At 55.8% G+C, this 17,132-nt stretch overlaps 1 protein-coding gene across 1 annotated transcript; it reads left to right on the forward strand.

Annotated features, from left to right (window-relative positions):
- The first annotated feature begins 361 nt into the window (after window positions 1-361).
- On the forward strand, window positions 362-17,132 carry SHISA8 (shisa family member 8). Its single transcript, XM_026069139.1, has 4 exons — window positions 362-921; window positions 15,350-15,474; window positions 15,658-15,810; window positions 16,747-17,132. Exons 1-4 carry the CDS (start codon window positions 362-364, stop codon window positions 17,130-17,132), a joined length of 1,224 nt encoding a protein of 407 aa, XP_025924924.1.

Consider the following 17,132-nt stretch of genomic DNA (forward strand, 5'->3'; position numbering starts at 1 on the left):
CCTGCCTGTTGGGCTATTTTTTGCCAAGAGAGGAGGGGGTGCATCCCCTCACACTTTTTTTTTTTTAATCACTTCTTTTTTTTCCTTTTTCCGCTTTGTCTTTCCCCTTTCCTTCCCTCCACCCTTCCCTCAGCCAAACCCTCATCTCTTCTCCGCGGGGGCTTTTTTGCAGCCATGAGGCTTGTGCCGGGGGGCCCGTCTCGCGAGGGCCAGGGGGGACAGCGTGTGTAACTCACCCCTTCCTGCAGGGAGGGCTGCACAGAGCGGCGCAGGTGGCCTCTGCAAACCGGTGGACGCTTCTCGCTTGCTGCCCCGTGGGAGACAAAGCAGCCACACAGCCCTGAGCGCCAGGGTGCCCGGGATGGCAAGCCGGGGCCGTGCGCGGATGGAGAGGAGCTACATCCTTGGCATCTGCTGCCTGGTGCTCCTGGACCCAGGCCGGGTGGGCACCAGCGATCCCAGCACACGGGGCCCTGAGCCCGAGGGGCAGGTGGAGAGCAGCAATGCCAGCTGGGGCCCCACGGCCGAGGACGCAGCCACGGCACCCACCGAAGCCATGCTGGGGGGCGACCGCTGCCGCGGCTACTACGACGTCATGGGGCAGTGGGACCCACCGTTTAATTGCAATCTGGGGATCTACCAGTACTGCTGCGGGACCTGTGGGTACCGCTTCTGCTGCCAGTTCAAGCCTGGGCGGCTGGACCAGAGCGGCTGCTCCAACTATGACACCCCCAACTGGGTCAACACGGGACAGCCGCCAGCCCGGGTGGACGAGACCCCTGAGGATCCCACCCGGGACAAGACCAACATGATTGTGTACATCATCTGTGGTGTGGTGGCCATCATGGTGCTGGTAGGCATCTTCACCAAGCTGGGCCTGGAGAAGTCGCAGAGCTCCCAGGCGGAGATGACCATGTCCAGGTAAGGGGGAGGGCACCCTCTTCCTTCACCCCTGCAGTCCTCCTGCAGGACAGCTCCAGCCCCCCACTCCGGGCTCTGGGTCCCCCTTCCCCAGGGTGAGCCCCAGCTTTACCTGGGCTGCCAACGGGGCCACCACCATGCCCCTCTGGGCAATGACAGGGAGGGGGGCCAATCCCCCAGCCCAAAATGCAGAGCAAAGCTGCACAGGAGGGAGATGTAGGCTATGGCTCCTGGTCCTTTCCAGCCAGGACAGGCTGCCAGCCCCAGGAGTAGCCTGCTCAGGGACAGGGGGAAAGCGTGTCCCCCAGTTTGTTCCTAAATGACCTAGTCAGATCCCCTGAGGCTGCAAGGTCTGTCCCTTGCTAAGGAGAACCATCCACCCTGTCAGTGGGGTGGACAAAACATCACCTATTAGAAGTGGCTTTTTTTTTTCCTTCTCCCTAAATTCGTGGTTCCTGATGTGTTTTGGAGTCAGTCAATGCCTAGGACAATCCTGGACAAAAGTTGTCTTGGCTTTATCCTCATTGCCAGCATGGGGGGAGAGGAGATCGATAAGAGGCACCTGTGCAGTTTCTGCACCTCCTTGCTGCGTGTGTGTGCGTGTGTTTGTGTGCAGCACATGGGCTCGTGCATGTGCGTATCGGGGTGTTACGGAGGGCTGCAAAGCCCTCAGGGCTCGGCTCACTTCTGCCACAGGCAGAAAGTCAGGCTGCCACCCCTCTGTCCCTGCGGCCCCAGCTGTCACAGGGAAGGGCAGCAAGCCAGTGGGGCATGCAGGGGGAAAGGGCCATGCACCGCCAGGTTCCCAGCCCCTCATTTTTATCTCTCCGGGCTCCCCCCGCCTGCTCCAGCCAGCATGGCAGCTGAGCCACCCTGCTAAGCGTGGGATCAGAGGGGGGAGAAAAGGTCACGATGTCGCACATGCGTCTCCCCTTTCCTCCCCCCACCGGGGCTCCCATCCCTCCTTCCACTTTCTCCATTCCTCCCTCCTGCTTTGTCTTGTTATTAGCACATCGCCCGCTCCCCGGCTCACTCACTCATTATTCCTGACTTCAAATAAACACTTCTTGCCCCATTTCTGTTCTCCCCACTTTGCATGCACATACACGCAGCCGCCAAAATGCCATGCCGAGGCTTGTTTTTGCCTCCCCGCACTGGGTGCACCCCCTTCCCCTGCAGGGACGTCTCCCAAGTGGTACCAAGAGAAGGTTGAGTCGCAGCTCGTGGCAAAGAGATATCACGTGCCCAGCCCTTAGCATGATGCACAGCCATGGCTTGTGGGCACACAACATGCTCCGTCGCATGTCCCTGGCTTTCCAGGGGGGAGCTGGGGGTTGTCCAGTGAAACGCCATGCACCTCCCAGGCAGGCAGCATGGCCAACGCATCAGCCTCGCTCCCCACCCCAGCTGCCCTGCTGGGGCATCGGCTGCACCTGAGGAAATGATTTTACCAGGACAAACAGGGAGCTGCTCTGATTGCATCCCTGAACACAGGGGACCTCTCTTCTTCCCGCAGAGTGCCTGCCTCCCCCTTCCAACACAGGACTTGGGCAGCACCTGAGCACTGCACCCCATTCCCGGACCAGCTGTACCCTGTGCCCAGATCCGCTGCATCCCATCCCCAGATCCACTGCACCCCATCCCTGGACCTGCCACATCCCGAATCCACTGTGCCCATCCCCAGACCCAGTGCACCCCATCCCAGTTCCTCTCGACCCCATGCCCAGACGTGGTGCACCCCATGCCCAGACTGCTGTGCCCATGCCCAGGAGGAGAGGCCAGGTTCCTCTGCCTGCCCGCGGGGCCACAACCAGGGGAAGGGAGGGCTGAGCTCTCCACATTTGGAGGAGGCCAGGTGCAAACTAGGTGCGGCAGGCAGTTGCAAGGCCCCCCTGAGCTGTGCAATGCTGTTTGGGGGGCTCTGTGCTCCAGTCCCCCCCTTGGGGGAGACCTGGCTTGGTGTCTGTGTCTGCATCTCTCCCCTGTGTCGCCTGAGGAAGCTCTGGCACATTGACAGGATCAATATGGCCTCTGCCAGTCGCCGTGCTTTCTGACTCCCCTTTCATTTACCCAGCTTGTGCGGGTTTTTGCCCCTCTTCCTTGGAAGGAGACACTGCAGCTGGGAAGGGTGCAGCACTGCACACCCCCTTGTTCTTTGATCTCCCAGCCTGGAGTAAGGGGGATGGAGAACAGCCCAGCTGCCATCCTATCACATCTCACCACTCCGCTGCGGCCCCTACAAGAGGCACATCATTGCCCAAGAGGGCAGGATGCCTGGGTGCACAAAGATGTACCCCTGTGTTCAGGGCTTGCTTGCCCTTCACCTTCACTTGTTCACCTTTCGAGGGAAGCACTGGTGCAAAGACAGGCAGGAAACTGCCTTCAGGCAGCAGCCTCATGCCTTGACCTTGGGCTTGCCTGTGGGGCCCCAAGCCCTGCACCCAGGTTGGAAACCTCTTCCTGGGTCTCCAGGAAGCACCCACTGCCTGTGGTGGGACCCCAGCAAGGAGTACTGCCCACTGCCTGGCCTGTCAGGGCTGGGGCTGCCCCACAGCCCTTTGCTGTGCCAGTGCTGGGGACTGAGAGGCCGAGGGGAAATCTTCACACTCATCTGGGTGTGATACTGGCGTGACACAAACTGGGATGGGTGCAGGAGTCTCTATATGCATGTGTGTGTGAGAGAAAGACAATTTGGCATATTGACCTGGTCACGTCAGTGCCTCGCTTTCTTGTGGGAACACAATTTCACAGCAGGACCACCAGGCATATCTCCAGGACGCTGAACCTGGCTCCACCAGCAGGTCTTGCATTTTCTCATTTCATCCACCAGATACCTGGCGGGAACATTGCTGCTGAGCAGAGGGAAACTTGTTCTCTACTTGTAGCCTTGGTTCTACCAAAGCTAAGTGTTTCCTCTTTTCTTTTCCTTCCCATTTCACTAATACAAGTCAGAACTTTCCCAATTAACAGAGCGGCAATTTATTCTGCTCCCCATAAGCATACATTCAGCTCACATGGGACTGCGCTTTGAAATATGTGGGTCATTGCTCAACAGATCTTTTCTTCCTAGAAGCTGCAGATTTTTTGGACATGGGCATATGGAGTGGGAAAAGGAAAGTTTTTCTTGCGTGTCTTTGTGCTTTTCTCATGGGACAAAATTAGAAGCCCACCTCCGTTCATACCACGCACAGAGTAGTTGTGCCTGAGCTCTGGCCATGGGCCGCAGCATTGCACAGCTGTTGCTGGCCCGCACGGGTGATTTTTCTGAATGTCACTGCAGGAGCAGGGAGAGCAATCTCCTTTTCCCATTCCCTACCGAGTGGCTCCTTCTGCTTAAACTGAAAGCAACTCTGGCTTTGCAGGGTGATGCCATGGTCCAGGAAAGGGGATGACAGACAGCAGAGTGTTTCTCTATTGCCCCCTGAGCCCATTTGCCGCAAAATTTACTAGACCTTTTTGCACTGGAGATGGCGGAAAAGGAAAAAGTGTCCATGAATCAAAGAGGTGATGTTACATCCAACATTCCCTGTCGAAATGCATGGAGATCCATGCACAAAGGCAGACGGATGCGAGGGCAGCACAGCAGTGAAGCTGTACGGAGACTTGGGAGGCAAAGCACCAGCCCCGCACCAGCAACTGTGTCTGAGTTGGTGGGTGATGGAGGAGCCATCCCTGTTTCTGTGAGCTTTGTTCCATGGTGGTGCAGAGTTGAGCCCGTGGCCAAAAGCTGTCTCAGGACTCCTTACACCCACCCTGGGCCACTTCTCTCATAACAGGGCAAGCCATCCGTACAGCCTGCTCAAAGGCCGGGTCTCTTGCATGTAACCTGCCAGACCCTCTGTGCCCTGTATTTCGCAAGCTCCCCTTTCCGTGCCTGTAAGACTAGCACAGCTTTCTGACGCAGGCTGCACCATTGCCTCCCTCCTGGTGTAGCAGTGTGCACAGGCAGCCTGTACACCATGTTTCATCTCAGCATTACCAAGAGAGTACAAATATTTCTATCTACCTCCCTCTCCCCTGTACACCCAGACATAGCTCAGCATGGGCAATGCAACCTTGTGTTCCTCTCAGCGCTTCAGGTATGAGCTTCTCACATTGCTCCTTGAGGACTGCATCATGGCCTCAGGCCAATTTCTCATTGCACAGCTGGTTTGGTGTCCATTTCTATCTATTTGTCCTGCTGTTTTTCTCTTGTTCCTGGGGAGTGGTCCTCATGCTCCAGGACTGTTCCTGGAGTCTTTGCTTCCAAACTTCCTAGGCTAAGGAGGAAGGTCTGCCACTTGCATGCCTTCAAATGTCGTTCTGTTCCTGGTCCCTGTAGGCTGCAAAATTCGCATACTCCACGGGTCACCTCCATCACTTGTCTGTGTAGATGAGGGACACATCTTACAGAGGTGCTCTGGTGGAGAGGGATTCAAGCTCTGAGCTATGAAGAGCAACAAGTCTCAGAAAACCCCACCAGCTCTGCTGCTGATCCTCATGGCACTGAGAGACCTGAAGGCCCCAATCAGTTGCATCTCAGTGTCCTGCTTCACCTGAACCTGTGAGACTGGGACCATCCAGTTTGTCCTGAGACCTCCCACCCCCACCCCAGTGAGTTTTCCGAGATGTTCATGTAAGCACAGTGTGATTGGCCCCAGCACCAAACAAGGACATCCATACCCTGCTCATCTAGCTGAAAGTGAAAAAGCCCACATTAGGAAGATGGGTTCCTTCCCTTCTTCCCCACCGGCTCCTGCCCTTCCCATGGTGGCACCTCTGTCTGGAGGCCAGACTAAGGTTGTGTTCACCAGCCCTACATCCCCCATCCCGCTCCTTTCCAGACTCAGCATGGTCGACTCGGCCTTTTGTGCCTTGGAGCAGGAAGGCTTTGAGAGCTTTCTTGATCTTGCAAGACACTTAGCCAGCCCATTCGGTGTGCCTTTGCTATGAAATAACCGATGTTCACTCCCAGTCAATATTTCACCCCTCACCCGGCACCATATTTGCCCTAAGCACAGCTTGCTCTCCCAAATCTCATTGCTGGTCATCACCAGAGCAAATGAGAAGAGGAGGCATGTGAGAGGCCTCAGGCTGCAGTGCCCCACTGCAGATGGACATCCATCTTCCCCAGCGTGGGGAGGAAATTACAAACTACTGAGCCCTGTTGGCTCAGTGCTGTTGCCATCACCAAGAGCTCCTGTCCTCAGTAGGAGGACCTTCCTTTCCACTTGTGGCCCAAACACCCCTATGGGCAGTTCTGCATGGGGCAGACCTCAGGGATCCCGGCAGACTTTCTTGGCTGCTATCATAGAAGCTGCCTACAAGCAGCAACGCAGGATTTTCTGTCTTGTGGGGGAAAAAACTGTTCAGCAGATAACATGCCTCATTCCCTCCAACAGGTGATTTTTAGACACCCCCCCCCAACCTTAAGTCACCTCTGGCTGCTGAAAATCCCAGGGCCATCCATCAGCTCAGCTCATGTACACACAACAACTCTTCTTGCTTTGCCCAGACAGGTGGAGGCTTTTCCTGGACTTTCCATCCTGACCACCTTACATTTTCTTAAGGGAACATCTGGTGTTTCAAGGCACCTATTTCCCAGCAGGATCTAAAACTTATGCTCTTATCTTTGACTGGCCGTGCACTCAGCCAGCGGGCTACCTGTTTCTTCCTCCCTCTTCCCGTGACGGCTGCCATCCTTCTGCAGGTCCTTATGGTGGTTCCCACAAACCATTCTTCTTCCTGCTCAGATTATGCTTGGCACCCATCCTGAGCATTTGCTCAGCGTGTCCAAATCCCATGTGAGTCAGGAACACCTGCCTGTGTTTTTCTTTAGGCCCCCAGATCTCCAGGGACATAGGGACCTCCTAGGCTACATGAATCTTTTTAGATTCACACCATGAGACCCCACAGAAAGATCTTGCATCTGTTTGATGCCTATGGGCAAGAGATCTGGGGACCTTCCAGGAAAACTGAAAGGAAAGTTTGCTCCCCAATTGCTCCCCAAACATTCCCATCCTTGAAATCTGCCAAGATGCCAAGAATATCTCAAGACTCTCTCCTGCCGGTATATAGGTGCAGCAGCCTGCCATGACATCTCTCCTAGTGGTGTGCTTCCTGGGGCTTTCACCGGTAGGCACACGGCAAAGTTTGGCCTCTAGACAAATAGGATTATGGCTGGGGTTGCCTAAGGGGGGGAATGTCCATAGGGATAAGCCATCTCAGGAGAAAGAAGAGTTACATACAGGAGCCATTTATAGCCTTGTGAGAGGCAGTAGAGGCTGCTGGGACAGGGGAAAATAGTCTTGTACATGCTTCTATGGGTACTGCTAATGCCAAAGAAAGATCAGTTGGGGTTGTGTGGGCATACCTGTGCCCAGCGTGCACCTGCATAAATGTGCAGGTTGTGCCTCCCAAAGGACAGCTCTGCAGAGCAGCCTGCCTGACTTCCCCAGGCACCTGCCACCCAGGTGTGGGGCTGGGGAGGGGGGCAGTGGGCCCTGAGGACATCAGGGACAGCACTGCCCTGAGCTGTCCCACCAAGATGGTGCCACTGCCAATGCAGCAGCAAAGCCCCTTGGATGCTTGTGTTTTGCTGTAGTCCAGGCCAGGTCTCTCCGGGATATTTGGGGTCCTGAAACCCGGCCTCACTGCATGTTTGACTGCAACGGGTGTTTCTCTGGCAATGCTCCAGGCTGAGGCTGTGCTTGTGATTGATGCCCACAGTAGTAGGAAGCAACAAAGACCTAGAAAAGGTGTTTGCAGGCAATATGATGAATGCCTTGTCACATGCTGCCCCAGCTCTCTGGAAGAAGAGACCAAAATGACCCAGCTATGGGGAGGGAGGGAGACACAGGCCTCCTCCCCATTGTTACTCCCATCTGACTTCTACACGTGATGTGCTGCTGGCACCTCAGAGACCTCATACGGCAGCAATCCTCTCCCAGGAGTTTCAGCAGTGCTCGGTTGCCCTCAGCCTGGGTTGACATCATGTCTGCATGTCACCTAGTGGTCCCACCACCCCAGGGCACCCATGTGGAGGAGTGACCAGGCTGGTTGAGTGCAGCCCAGAGGGGAGCCGTGGCTGAGGGCTGCTGCGGACTGCAGCCCAAGGGGATCCCACGGGCTCCCCAGGCCTGCGGCAATGCCCCTGTGAGGGCAGCCACAGCCCTTCTCCCTGCTCCCCGCTCCCACGGCTGCACCTGTCTCCCTCCACCAAGCTCCCCTTCTCTGCTCACAGACAACAGGAGCTCTGAGCACTGCTCCCATTTCTCCCTCCTAAAGGACAAATGTGTCAGCAGGCTATTTCCTGATCTGTATTTAGCAGTCGGCATTGGCAGCAATGAGAGACCAGGGCAGGTGGTACACAAGTGAGTGGGGCAGAATTCATTTATTGTGCCACGTCTGTTCACCTGACCTGCTGAGCCAGAGCAGAATGAGACCCAGACGAACTAAAAATGTTTGTCTTGTCCTTTCCCAGCTGGCGGTAGCACTGACCAAGACAGGGTGGGTGAGGGATCAGGATTCTGGAAGATTTCAGGCCATTTAAGTGTTGTTCCTTCAAGAGAGAAGGTCTTCATGTCCCCACAGAAGGTGATGTGTGTGTCTCACCATGAACGATCCTAGGGCAGAGGTGCTTGGGGGTATAACCAAAGGTGTCTGAAGCAAACGCAGTCACCTTCTCACAGCCTTGCAATGTGCCAGTCTCCCCATGAGGAGGGACACAGCATGCCAGACTGCATCGTGTCTCTGCCAACATCATCTTGCAGTCTGCCCACCAAAGAGGCCATCCAGTTAGCCTGGAGAAAGGACCTGATGGATGGGCTGGGAGGCACCCCGTGCCCGTGGAAACAGTGGTGTTGGGCTCTAGCTGCTCTTAAGCAGCCTGCTTTCCCTTCCCAACCCTTTGCTAGCATATGCTGTTGGGCAGGGCCCCCCTCAGGATCCCAGTACACCAGGCTCTGCTGGAGTAGGACAGGTTATGGACTGGCAGCAATGTCCAGCCGGGCCAGCTCACCTCCACTACACAATGTCTTGCCCAAGTTCTGTAACCCCCTGCTGCAACTTCAGCTTTGCAAAACCACCTTGCCCTGGGTGTCCCAGCCTCTACAGAGAGAGCAGGCAGGTGTCCTGCAGTCACTGTACAGATTGATGGCCCCAGTCCCAAGCAGTATAAGATATGGGAAAAGTTTCCCCAGGAGGCAAAGGCAAAGCTCTTGTTTGGCACTGACAGCTATGTGGGAGACCAGGGTGCCAACCCCCCCCACAGCCTTAATGTGCAGTATGGTTCCACTCCTACTAAGCCTTTGCTCACCTGAAGTTGCTCTGGCTTCCCATCTCACCTCCCTGCTCAGCCAGTGGGCTGTGACCTTCTGCTCCCCCTCCAAGCACAGGAGCAAAGCATTCACTCCAGCTTGGGGCAATGTCACTTTGACTGTCACTCATTTATCTCTCTCCTCCTTTGATGGTTGCACTGTCTCCTCCTCCAATTCCTCTGACTCCCCTTGCCCATAGCTTGCAATAGCTCTCCCGTTGTGGTTTCCAGATAGGGGTCTTAAGCCACTGATCCCTCTCTCCTCTACAGGGCTCCCAAAAGTGGGTCAGACCCTGGGCTTGGGGTGGTCTGTCAGGCCCTGTTTCCCCAATCCCACAGGGTCACCTCCATTTCATGCACCTAGTAGTTCCCCCAGAATGTCTCAGGAGCACTGACCTCTGCATGCCGGTTCTTGCCAATAGAGCTATTTCTGACTTGTCACTGTCACTGCTCCAGGATTTGCCTCTTTGTTTGCTGAAGAGCTCTTGGGGCTTGCACCAAGCTAGTTTTGGGGGATCCCTGGTTAAGCTCATTGGCCTGGTCTTCCAGGCTTAGCCTGGAGAGGGCTGCACACAAGCCCAGACAAGACTTTGCCTGGGTAAGCCAGTCTTCTCCCCCATGCAAGTGGTAGCTCAGAGTGGAATCTCACTCCAGATTAGGACACCGACCTCTAGGTGCAGCCATGCGAGCTCAGCATCTGCAGTCACAGTGTGGTGGATGGAGACTGGTCCTGGCAATAGATGCCTCTACATTAGTGTTTAATTTCAGGTGAGGAGTGCAGATTTAAAGCCAGTCAGCTGATCTTCCCTGCCTACCCAACCTTGATCTGCACCCTGGAGCCATTTCAGAGCCACATACTTTTGGATGAACTAACCTGGGAGATGTGCTCCAGGAGCAGATCCAACCTTCCCCAGCCACCAAGTCTGCAGGCCATAGGACCAGGCTAGGGCTAGTCTGAAGGAAAAACCCCAAAACACGTATGGTGCAGACAACTCTGTGTCCCCTTCAGCTCTTCCTTCCTTATACCACAGGGTTTGGGGATGGGGGATGCATGCAGGGAGCTCTTTTCCTAGGGCTGGGCAGCTGACCATGATCCCAGGCCCCCGACTGCCCTGGCTGGACCTCCATGATGTGTCCAGATGGATCCCACCCCAGGTGACACCATGAAGAGCCTCCTACAGCCCCAGGCTAACAGAGCCAGCTCTTGCAGGCACGACAGCATGTGCCCATGCACCAGGGTGCAGAAAGAGCCCCATTGACCGGTCGGTCGTGGGGTGCAGCCCCATATGGGCTGCATCTGGAGCCCTTGCCTGTGGCACAGCTTGTGGCATGGGAGAGTTGGTGAGTGGGGTGTTGCTGACGCTCAGGGTCTGTGCACAGTTTCTACCTTAGCAAAATCGCTTGTTAAGAGCTGCTTTTGCTGTTATTGTTCTCATCTGTGCTGTCAATGCTGAGGGTAGGTTTATGAAAAAAAAAAGCACCGATGGATTTATCTGGAGAGAAAGTCACAGATAAAGGATTACTTAAGCTTCATAAACAGACCCGAGGAAAAAAAAAATGGTCAAATTGCATTGAACTTCCCCGTGAAACAAGCCAGTTTGAATGCTGGGCCCTGGGGATGCTTGGAGTAGAGGCAGCAGTCTGTGGGGAGGGGGCCGGCCAGTAACATACCTCAGGGAAGGTGAGAGCTGACACGCGCCAGCTCCTCAGCGGGATGCTGCCTTGCAGCTCTTCTACCCAGACACAAGCCGGGCAGCTGCATGGACAGCTGTCAGAGGGCACCCAAGGGTGTCTGTCCCATGAAACAGTAGGGTCTCTCTTCCTGGGACTAAGCATGCCCTGGAGTTGCAGGAGGAAGAGCGATCCAGGGTGAAACAAAATCTCTACGACGGTGTGTAAGGGTGATCTGGACTGAAGTCCCCATAGCAGATCCTGGAGCATCCCAGGGGCAACAGCAGCTGCTACCTACAGCCCCAGAGTGAGCCAGAGACAGGCAGCCCAGAGCAAAACAGGGCACAGCAGCAGGAGGCATGGCCTTGGTGACAGGAGAAGCCTGACTGGGCCAAGAGAGGTGTAAATAAACCAAAGGAAGTCTTCCGAAGGCACGTGGCCACACCAGTTTAGCTCAGCAAATTATCTGCTTTATCATAGGGAAGTCTTACACTTTGAGTGCATCTGGAGACCAAAGCCAAATGGTATTCAGGTCTTTAGGAAGAGATGATTTAGGGAAAGGAAGGAGTTCTTGTACAAAGAGCAGCACTGAAATAAACTCACAGAATGGTTGAGGTTGGCAGGGAGCTCTGGAGATCGTCTCGTCCAACCCCCTGCTCAAGTAGGGTCACCTAGAGCTGGTTGCTCAGGACCATGTCTGGTCAGGTTTTGAATGTCTCCAAGGACACCACAGCTTCTCTGGGCAATGTGTTCCAGTATTTGACCACCCTCACCATTAAGTTTTTTTCTTATGTCTAAGAAGAATTTCCTGTATTTGAATTTGTGCCCATTGCCTTGCATTCTGTCACTGGGCATCTCTGAGAAGAGTCTGGTTCTATCTCCTTTCCTTCTCCCATCAGGTATTTATACACATTGATAAAATCCCCCTGAGCCTTCCTTTCTCCTGGCTGAACAATCCCAGCTCTCTCAGCCTCTCCCCCATGGAAAATTCTCCAGTTCTTTAATCATCTTTGTGGCCTTCACTGGACTCTCTCTAGTATGTCTACAACTGTCTTGTACTGAGGAGCCTAGAACTGGACCCAGAACTCCAGCTATGGCCTCACCAGGACTGAGTAGAGAGGAGGGATCACCTCCCTTGACCTGCTAGCAGTACTCTGCCTAATGCAGCCCAGGATGCTGTTGGCCCTCTTTGGCACAAGGGCACACTGCTGGTTCATGTGCAACTTGTTGTCCACTAGGACCCCCAGGTCCTTCTCTGCAGAGCTGCTTTCCAGCTGGTCAGCCCCCAGCCTGTACTGCTGCATGGCGTTATTCCTCCCCAGGTGCAGGACTTTGCATTTTCCTTTTGCTGAACTATATGAGGCATTTGGCCCATTTTGAGATTCAAGGGGGACCTGTTCATCAAAGCTTCCCCAGAATGCTGGAAAAGAAATACAAAGTGAATGATCTTCCCTTGCAACTTTCCAGAGGCTGCTCTTACTATTGCCCTGTGATGTTCACTGATTGCAGCCAAAATGGAAGGTATAATGTCATGGGAACAGTCCTCCAATAATCCTGGCTGGGGCTTCAAGGCAATCTCAGAGGCACTGCCCCATCCCACACACCACGTCCCTGGCTTCACATGGTGCATCCTGAGGCAGGACTTTGTGAGCTGGATGACAGAAACAGGAGCTCAAAGAGGTGGATAAAGCGAGCCAAACTCATGGCTACTTGACAAGGAAGATTCTCAAATCTTATATATAAGAAAGTCCTAGCCAGCACCAAAGCATGACACATTGACAGCAGGTCACATAAGGGGCTGCAGGATCTGGTCACCCAGATTGCAAGCTCCACATCCTCTGGTGCTGTTTCTCACCCTCATTTTGCATCAGGCCATCCAGTGTGTTGCAGGGCAGTGCACGCACCTGCCCCGCAGGAGGGTCAGGTTGTCCTGCTATGCAGCTGTTGGAGGGAGATGTGAGCTCTCTGCTTGGAGGTTTTGGGTGCCTATCTCTGTGGGAGATGAGGAAAGGCCGGGGCAGAGAGAAGAGGGGCACAAGGTCTGTAGTAAGCGAGGAGCACGGATGAGGCTTTTCAGGAAAGGTGAGATCAGACTAGGATGTGGATGAATCAGACCATTCTTTTTCACTTGACTCTGCAGAAAGCCCTTTGGTTGCTCATTGTTTTACTGGGTGAAAGTCTTGGTGGACGAGTGATCTTGCTGCTCTAGACCAGACTGTGACAGATCCCACTCCAGGAAAAAGGTGCTAAACCTAGTCTAAGAGTCACCCCATGTCCCTGAGACAAGTGTTTGTGGAGAACAGGATGCAGGGGGAGGAGAAGGGGGTGGGCATGCAAGGTCAGTGTGGTCAACTCGTGTCGCCTTGGAGTGACTAGAAAAAGTGATACACCTAACATCATTGGCAGCAGCTGAAGGCACATCAGCCCAGGCAGGGCTGAGGGGAGGAAACCTCCACATTTCTGCAAAAAGTAAGGAAAAAACTTTGCAGGGAGACAGAGCCTGAGTTACTTGTGCCAGGGATCCCGTAGGAGCACAGGAGCCAGGGCTTTCTCCTGGTAGCCCTGTGCAGGTCTAACAGGCCCATACCCAGCCTTTTCACGATATTTAGTGTCTGTTTATCTTGTGAATGGAAGCTACAATTATTTCACCCTTTTCTAACTCTTTTCCTGTTCTACTACATAATCTCAGATAGAGATTTTAGTCAGACAAGACCTTCGGGGGAATCTCAGGTCCATCCCCTGTTCAGAGCAGGGCTCACTTCAAAGCTAGATGAGGTTGCTCTGGGCCTTGCCTGGGTGAATTTTGAGTATCTCCAAGGATGCAGATCCCATAGATGCTTTGGGCCCTTCTGCCATGTCTGACCACACTCACGGAGAAGAGTTTTCCTTATTTCTAGCCAGAATTAGTCCGGCTTGCATCTGGCAACCTTTGCTCTGTCACAGTGCACCTCTGAGAAGGTCCTGGCTTCATCTCCTCTATAGCCCCCATTACAGCAGCTGAGAGCAGCAATTACCCACCTCAGCCTCCTTGTCTCTGGCCCAGCCAGCCCAGCTCCCTCAGCCTCTCCTCGAGCACTGTGTCCCCAACCCTTTTGGTGGGCCTCCACGGGGCTTGCCCCAGCTTGGTGACATGTCTCTCGTCCTGGGAGAGCCAAAGCCAGGCACTGCTCCAGATGCGGTTTTTGACTGCTCCAGAGCAATGAGCTGACATATATAACAAGTCAGGATTATTCACCTTCCTTCCCAATATGCATCAATTTACATTTATCCACACTGAGTTTAATCTGCTGTTTTATCGTCCAGTCACTTGATATCGTGAGCTCCTTCTGCAGCTCTTTTAGTGTGCCCATATAAGCTAGCCAGAGTGTTTGACATGAAAGGCATGCTGACAGGGATCCTGGGGATTAGAGAGACAGCAAAAGCCCTAACTGGACTCTCTCTGCTTTCCTAAGCATCCTTGATAGCACAAGGCTGGTCTTTATAGTATAAATTGTGGGTTTCTTTCATGCTAATTCCAATGCAAATAGAATCATTGTTTCCTACCCTGGGACTCGCTGTAGAGGGCCACAACAATGTGTGCGCGCGCCTTGCGCTGGGACTGCCTGTGCACCACAGTATTACTGCAGTGTCTCCAGCCATGAATGTTAAAAGAAACAGCACTTTATCTTATGTAATGGTGTTTAATGTTTAATGCTATTACTTATAAAGAGGGCATTACAAATGGATAGCGCATGCGCAAAAGGCCACCGTTAGTTCATTCTCCCCAAAGAGTCACAAGCAGCGGCTCTAATCTGTTCCCCTGGGTTTTCTCCACTTTGAAATAATTCAAGCGAAGGTGTAGCCACCTCTCCCCTCATTCCACCAGGCTCACGCTCTGGGGAAATATCCCTGAGGTGTACCTTGAGTTGACGTCAGTTCAGTTTTTCTCCGACTCTTTCTGTTTTGCCCCTTGTAGCCCACTCCAAGCAATGCATCTCCCTCGCTGGCTTTACACCGTGAAGCTCTTGGCCCCAGGAGGGTTCAGCCTGAGCCAAACCTTAATTTGCTGCCAGGGAGGTACTCTAGCCTTTTTGCGATAGCTGGGTTGTGAGTGTGTGTGTGTATTAATCGCCATCGGTGATGATTTCCTAACCACAAGCTACACAGCTCTCCCTCCAAAGCCTAAAAAAAAGCCCTTCCTGGGTGAACCAGAGATGGGAGGAAAAGGATGGGTAAAGGCAGGCTGGATTCAGCTTGGGATTTGCATTTGGGTTCTTGGCAAAAATGTGGCTTCTTTGGCCACTGCTGCTCAGTTTGGGCCAGGGACTATGGAGAGACCTGGAGTAGCAGGAGACATGAGGGACCTGGGGAGGTCCCTGAGGCAACCAGCGCAGGGAGGTGTGGGCCCGGGGGCGAGCGCTGGGGCTGTGCTGAGCCCACGGGGCCGGGCAGCGCCATGATCACCCTTCACACCTTCCCCAGGACACTGACGGACCTGCTGAAGCAGCCAGGCCTTGGCCCCTTGGAGCAGCTCGACGGCCACATGGGCAGCCTCCAGGTGCAGGTGGGCGAGGGGCTTGGCCGCCCGCCCCCCAGGAATGGCACAGGTAAGCTGGCACCTCCCCAGCCCCCTTCCCCACCCCACTCGCCTGCCTGCGAGGATGGGAGAGCCTGCCGAGAGTGACCTGCTTTAACCCAGCACAAGCCAGGGCAGGGGCAGCTGAGGCAACCGGGCTCCCGTTTCCTCAGCCTCCCTTCCTCCCACTGCCTGCCCACCTTTCTCTCCCCAGACAAGCTGCACCTGAATAACGCCATGGTCAACAACCCCATCGGGGGGCACCCAATGGGGCTGCCGCTGGCCCACGGCAGCCGCCTGCCACTGGCAAGCAGCGTGCCACTGCAGGCCCCTGACTACACCAAGTATGCCACGCTCAAGGCCGTGGGTAAGTGCCGCTGCCGTGCAGGCCCGGGGCCCAGCCGGGGAGGCAGGAGCTCCCCCACTGAGGCGCAGGGCTGCTCGCTGCGCTGAGCCGGAGCGGAGCTCAGTGCCAGTCGGGGATGGGGTCAGGGGGCACCCTGGGATCCCATGGGAGGGGGGGAGGGGGGCCCCAAGTGGGGCCGGGGCTGGCCAAGCCAGGACGGGGCTGGGCGCTGGGTGGGCGCAAGGTGGCCAAGCACTGCGGCAGGCAGCTGGGGCGCAGGCTGCATGCTCCCAACACGGGGCCTGCAGAGCCGCCGACGCCCAGGACCCCCTGCACCCACCACGCACCCCCGGCCAATCAAGGGCCAGGATCCCTGAGCACCCACAGCAGTTCTCAGCCAATTAGGGACCAGGATCCTCCCCCCACACACACACTCACAGCACTCCCCAGCCAATCAGGGGCCAGGATCCCCCAGCACCCCCCCCCTCACTCTCCCAGCCAATCAGGGGCCATGATGCCCCACCACCACCCGCCAGCACCCACAGCACTCCCCCAGCCAATTAGCAGCCAGGATTCTTCCAAGGACCCATAGCACTCCTCTGGCCAGTCAGGGCCCTGGATCCCCCCCCCCCCCCCCCCACTCCCCCAGCTAATCAGGGGCCAAGATTCACCCAGCACCTAAAACATTCCCCAGACAATCAGGGTCCAAGATCCCCCAGCACCTTCCTCCACCCGTCAGGGCCCTACTGCCCCCCCTGTTCTGCCCTATGGGACCCTGCTTGCCCCCCAGCCGCCCCTGCCCCACAGGGTCCCCAGCCTCGGTGCCTGCAGCAGGGAGGTGGCAGCAGCACCACTCTGGGGCGCAGCCCCCCCGGGGACCGCAGCCCCACCGGGGGCAGCCGAACCTGCCACAGGGTGACGCCCCGTCCCGCCGTCCCCCGCCCCGTGTCCCTGCAGAGAGCGCCCCGGAGGACTTCTACAAGCGCTTCCCTGCGGTGGAGCTGCCCCCCGCCGGCACCCTCCCCTTCCCCGCCGGGGGGCTGCACCCAGCAGAGGGGCCAGCCCTGCCGGAGGGCTGCCCCCTGGGGCAGGGGGTGCCGGGCCCCAAAGCCAAGGGGACGAAAGCCGGCCCCCCACCACTGCTGGCCAGCCCGGCCTTCAAAGGGGGCTGGGAGGGGGGCGCCCTCACCGGCCCCCGGCCTGAGGGTCGCCGCCAGGGCTACGCCGCCATGCGCCCCTTCAGCACCGAGAAGCTGCCCGAGGTCTTCGGCCCCGCAACGCCCCACTACGCCCAGCCCCAGCGGCACCTCTCCACCAACAGCAAGACCGAGGTCACCGTCTAA

The sequence above is a fragment of the Apteryx rowi genome, unplaced genomic scaffold (genome assembly GCF_003343035.1).
Source record: "Apteryx rowi isolate R43461 unplaced genomic scaffold, aptRow1 scaffold_287, whole genome shotgun sequence".
Taxonomy (NCBI): Eukaryota; Metazoa; Chordata; class Aves; order Apterygiformes; family Apterygidae; genus Apteryx; species Apteryx rowi.

What these genes read in the sequence shown, in the direction of transcription:
- SHISA8 (XM_026069139.1), top strand. Translation starts at nt 362, where the DNA reads ATGGCAAGCCGGGGCCGTGCGCGGATGGAGAGGAGCTACATCCTTGGC. An exon ending in GCGGAGATGACCATGTCCAG is followed by an intron (nt 922 to 15,349) that starts GTAAGGGGGAGG and finishes CACCTTCCCCAG; the next exon opens with GACACTGACGGACCTGCTGA. An exon ending in TGCCACGCTCAAGGCCGTGG is followed by an intron (nt 15,811 to 16,746) that starts GTAAGTGCCGCT and finishes GTGTCCCTGCAG; the next exon opens with AGAGCGCCCCGGAGGACTTC.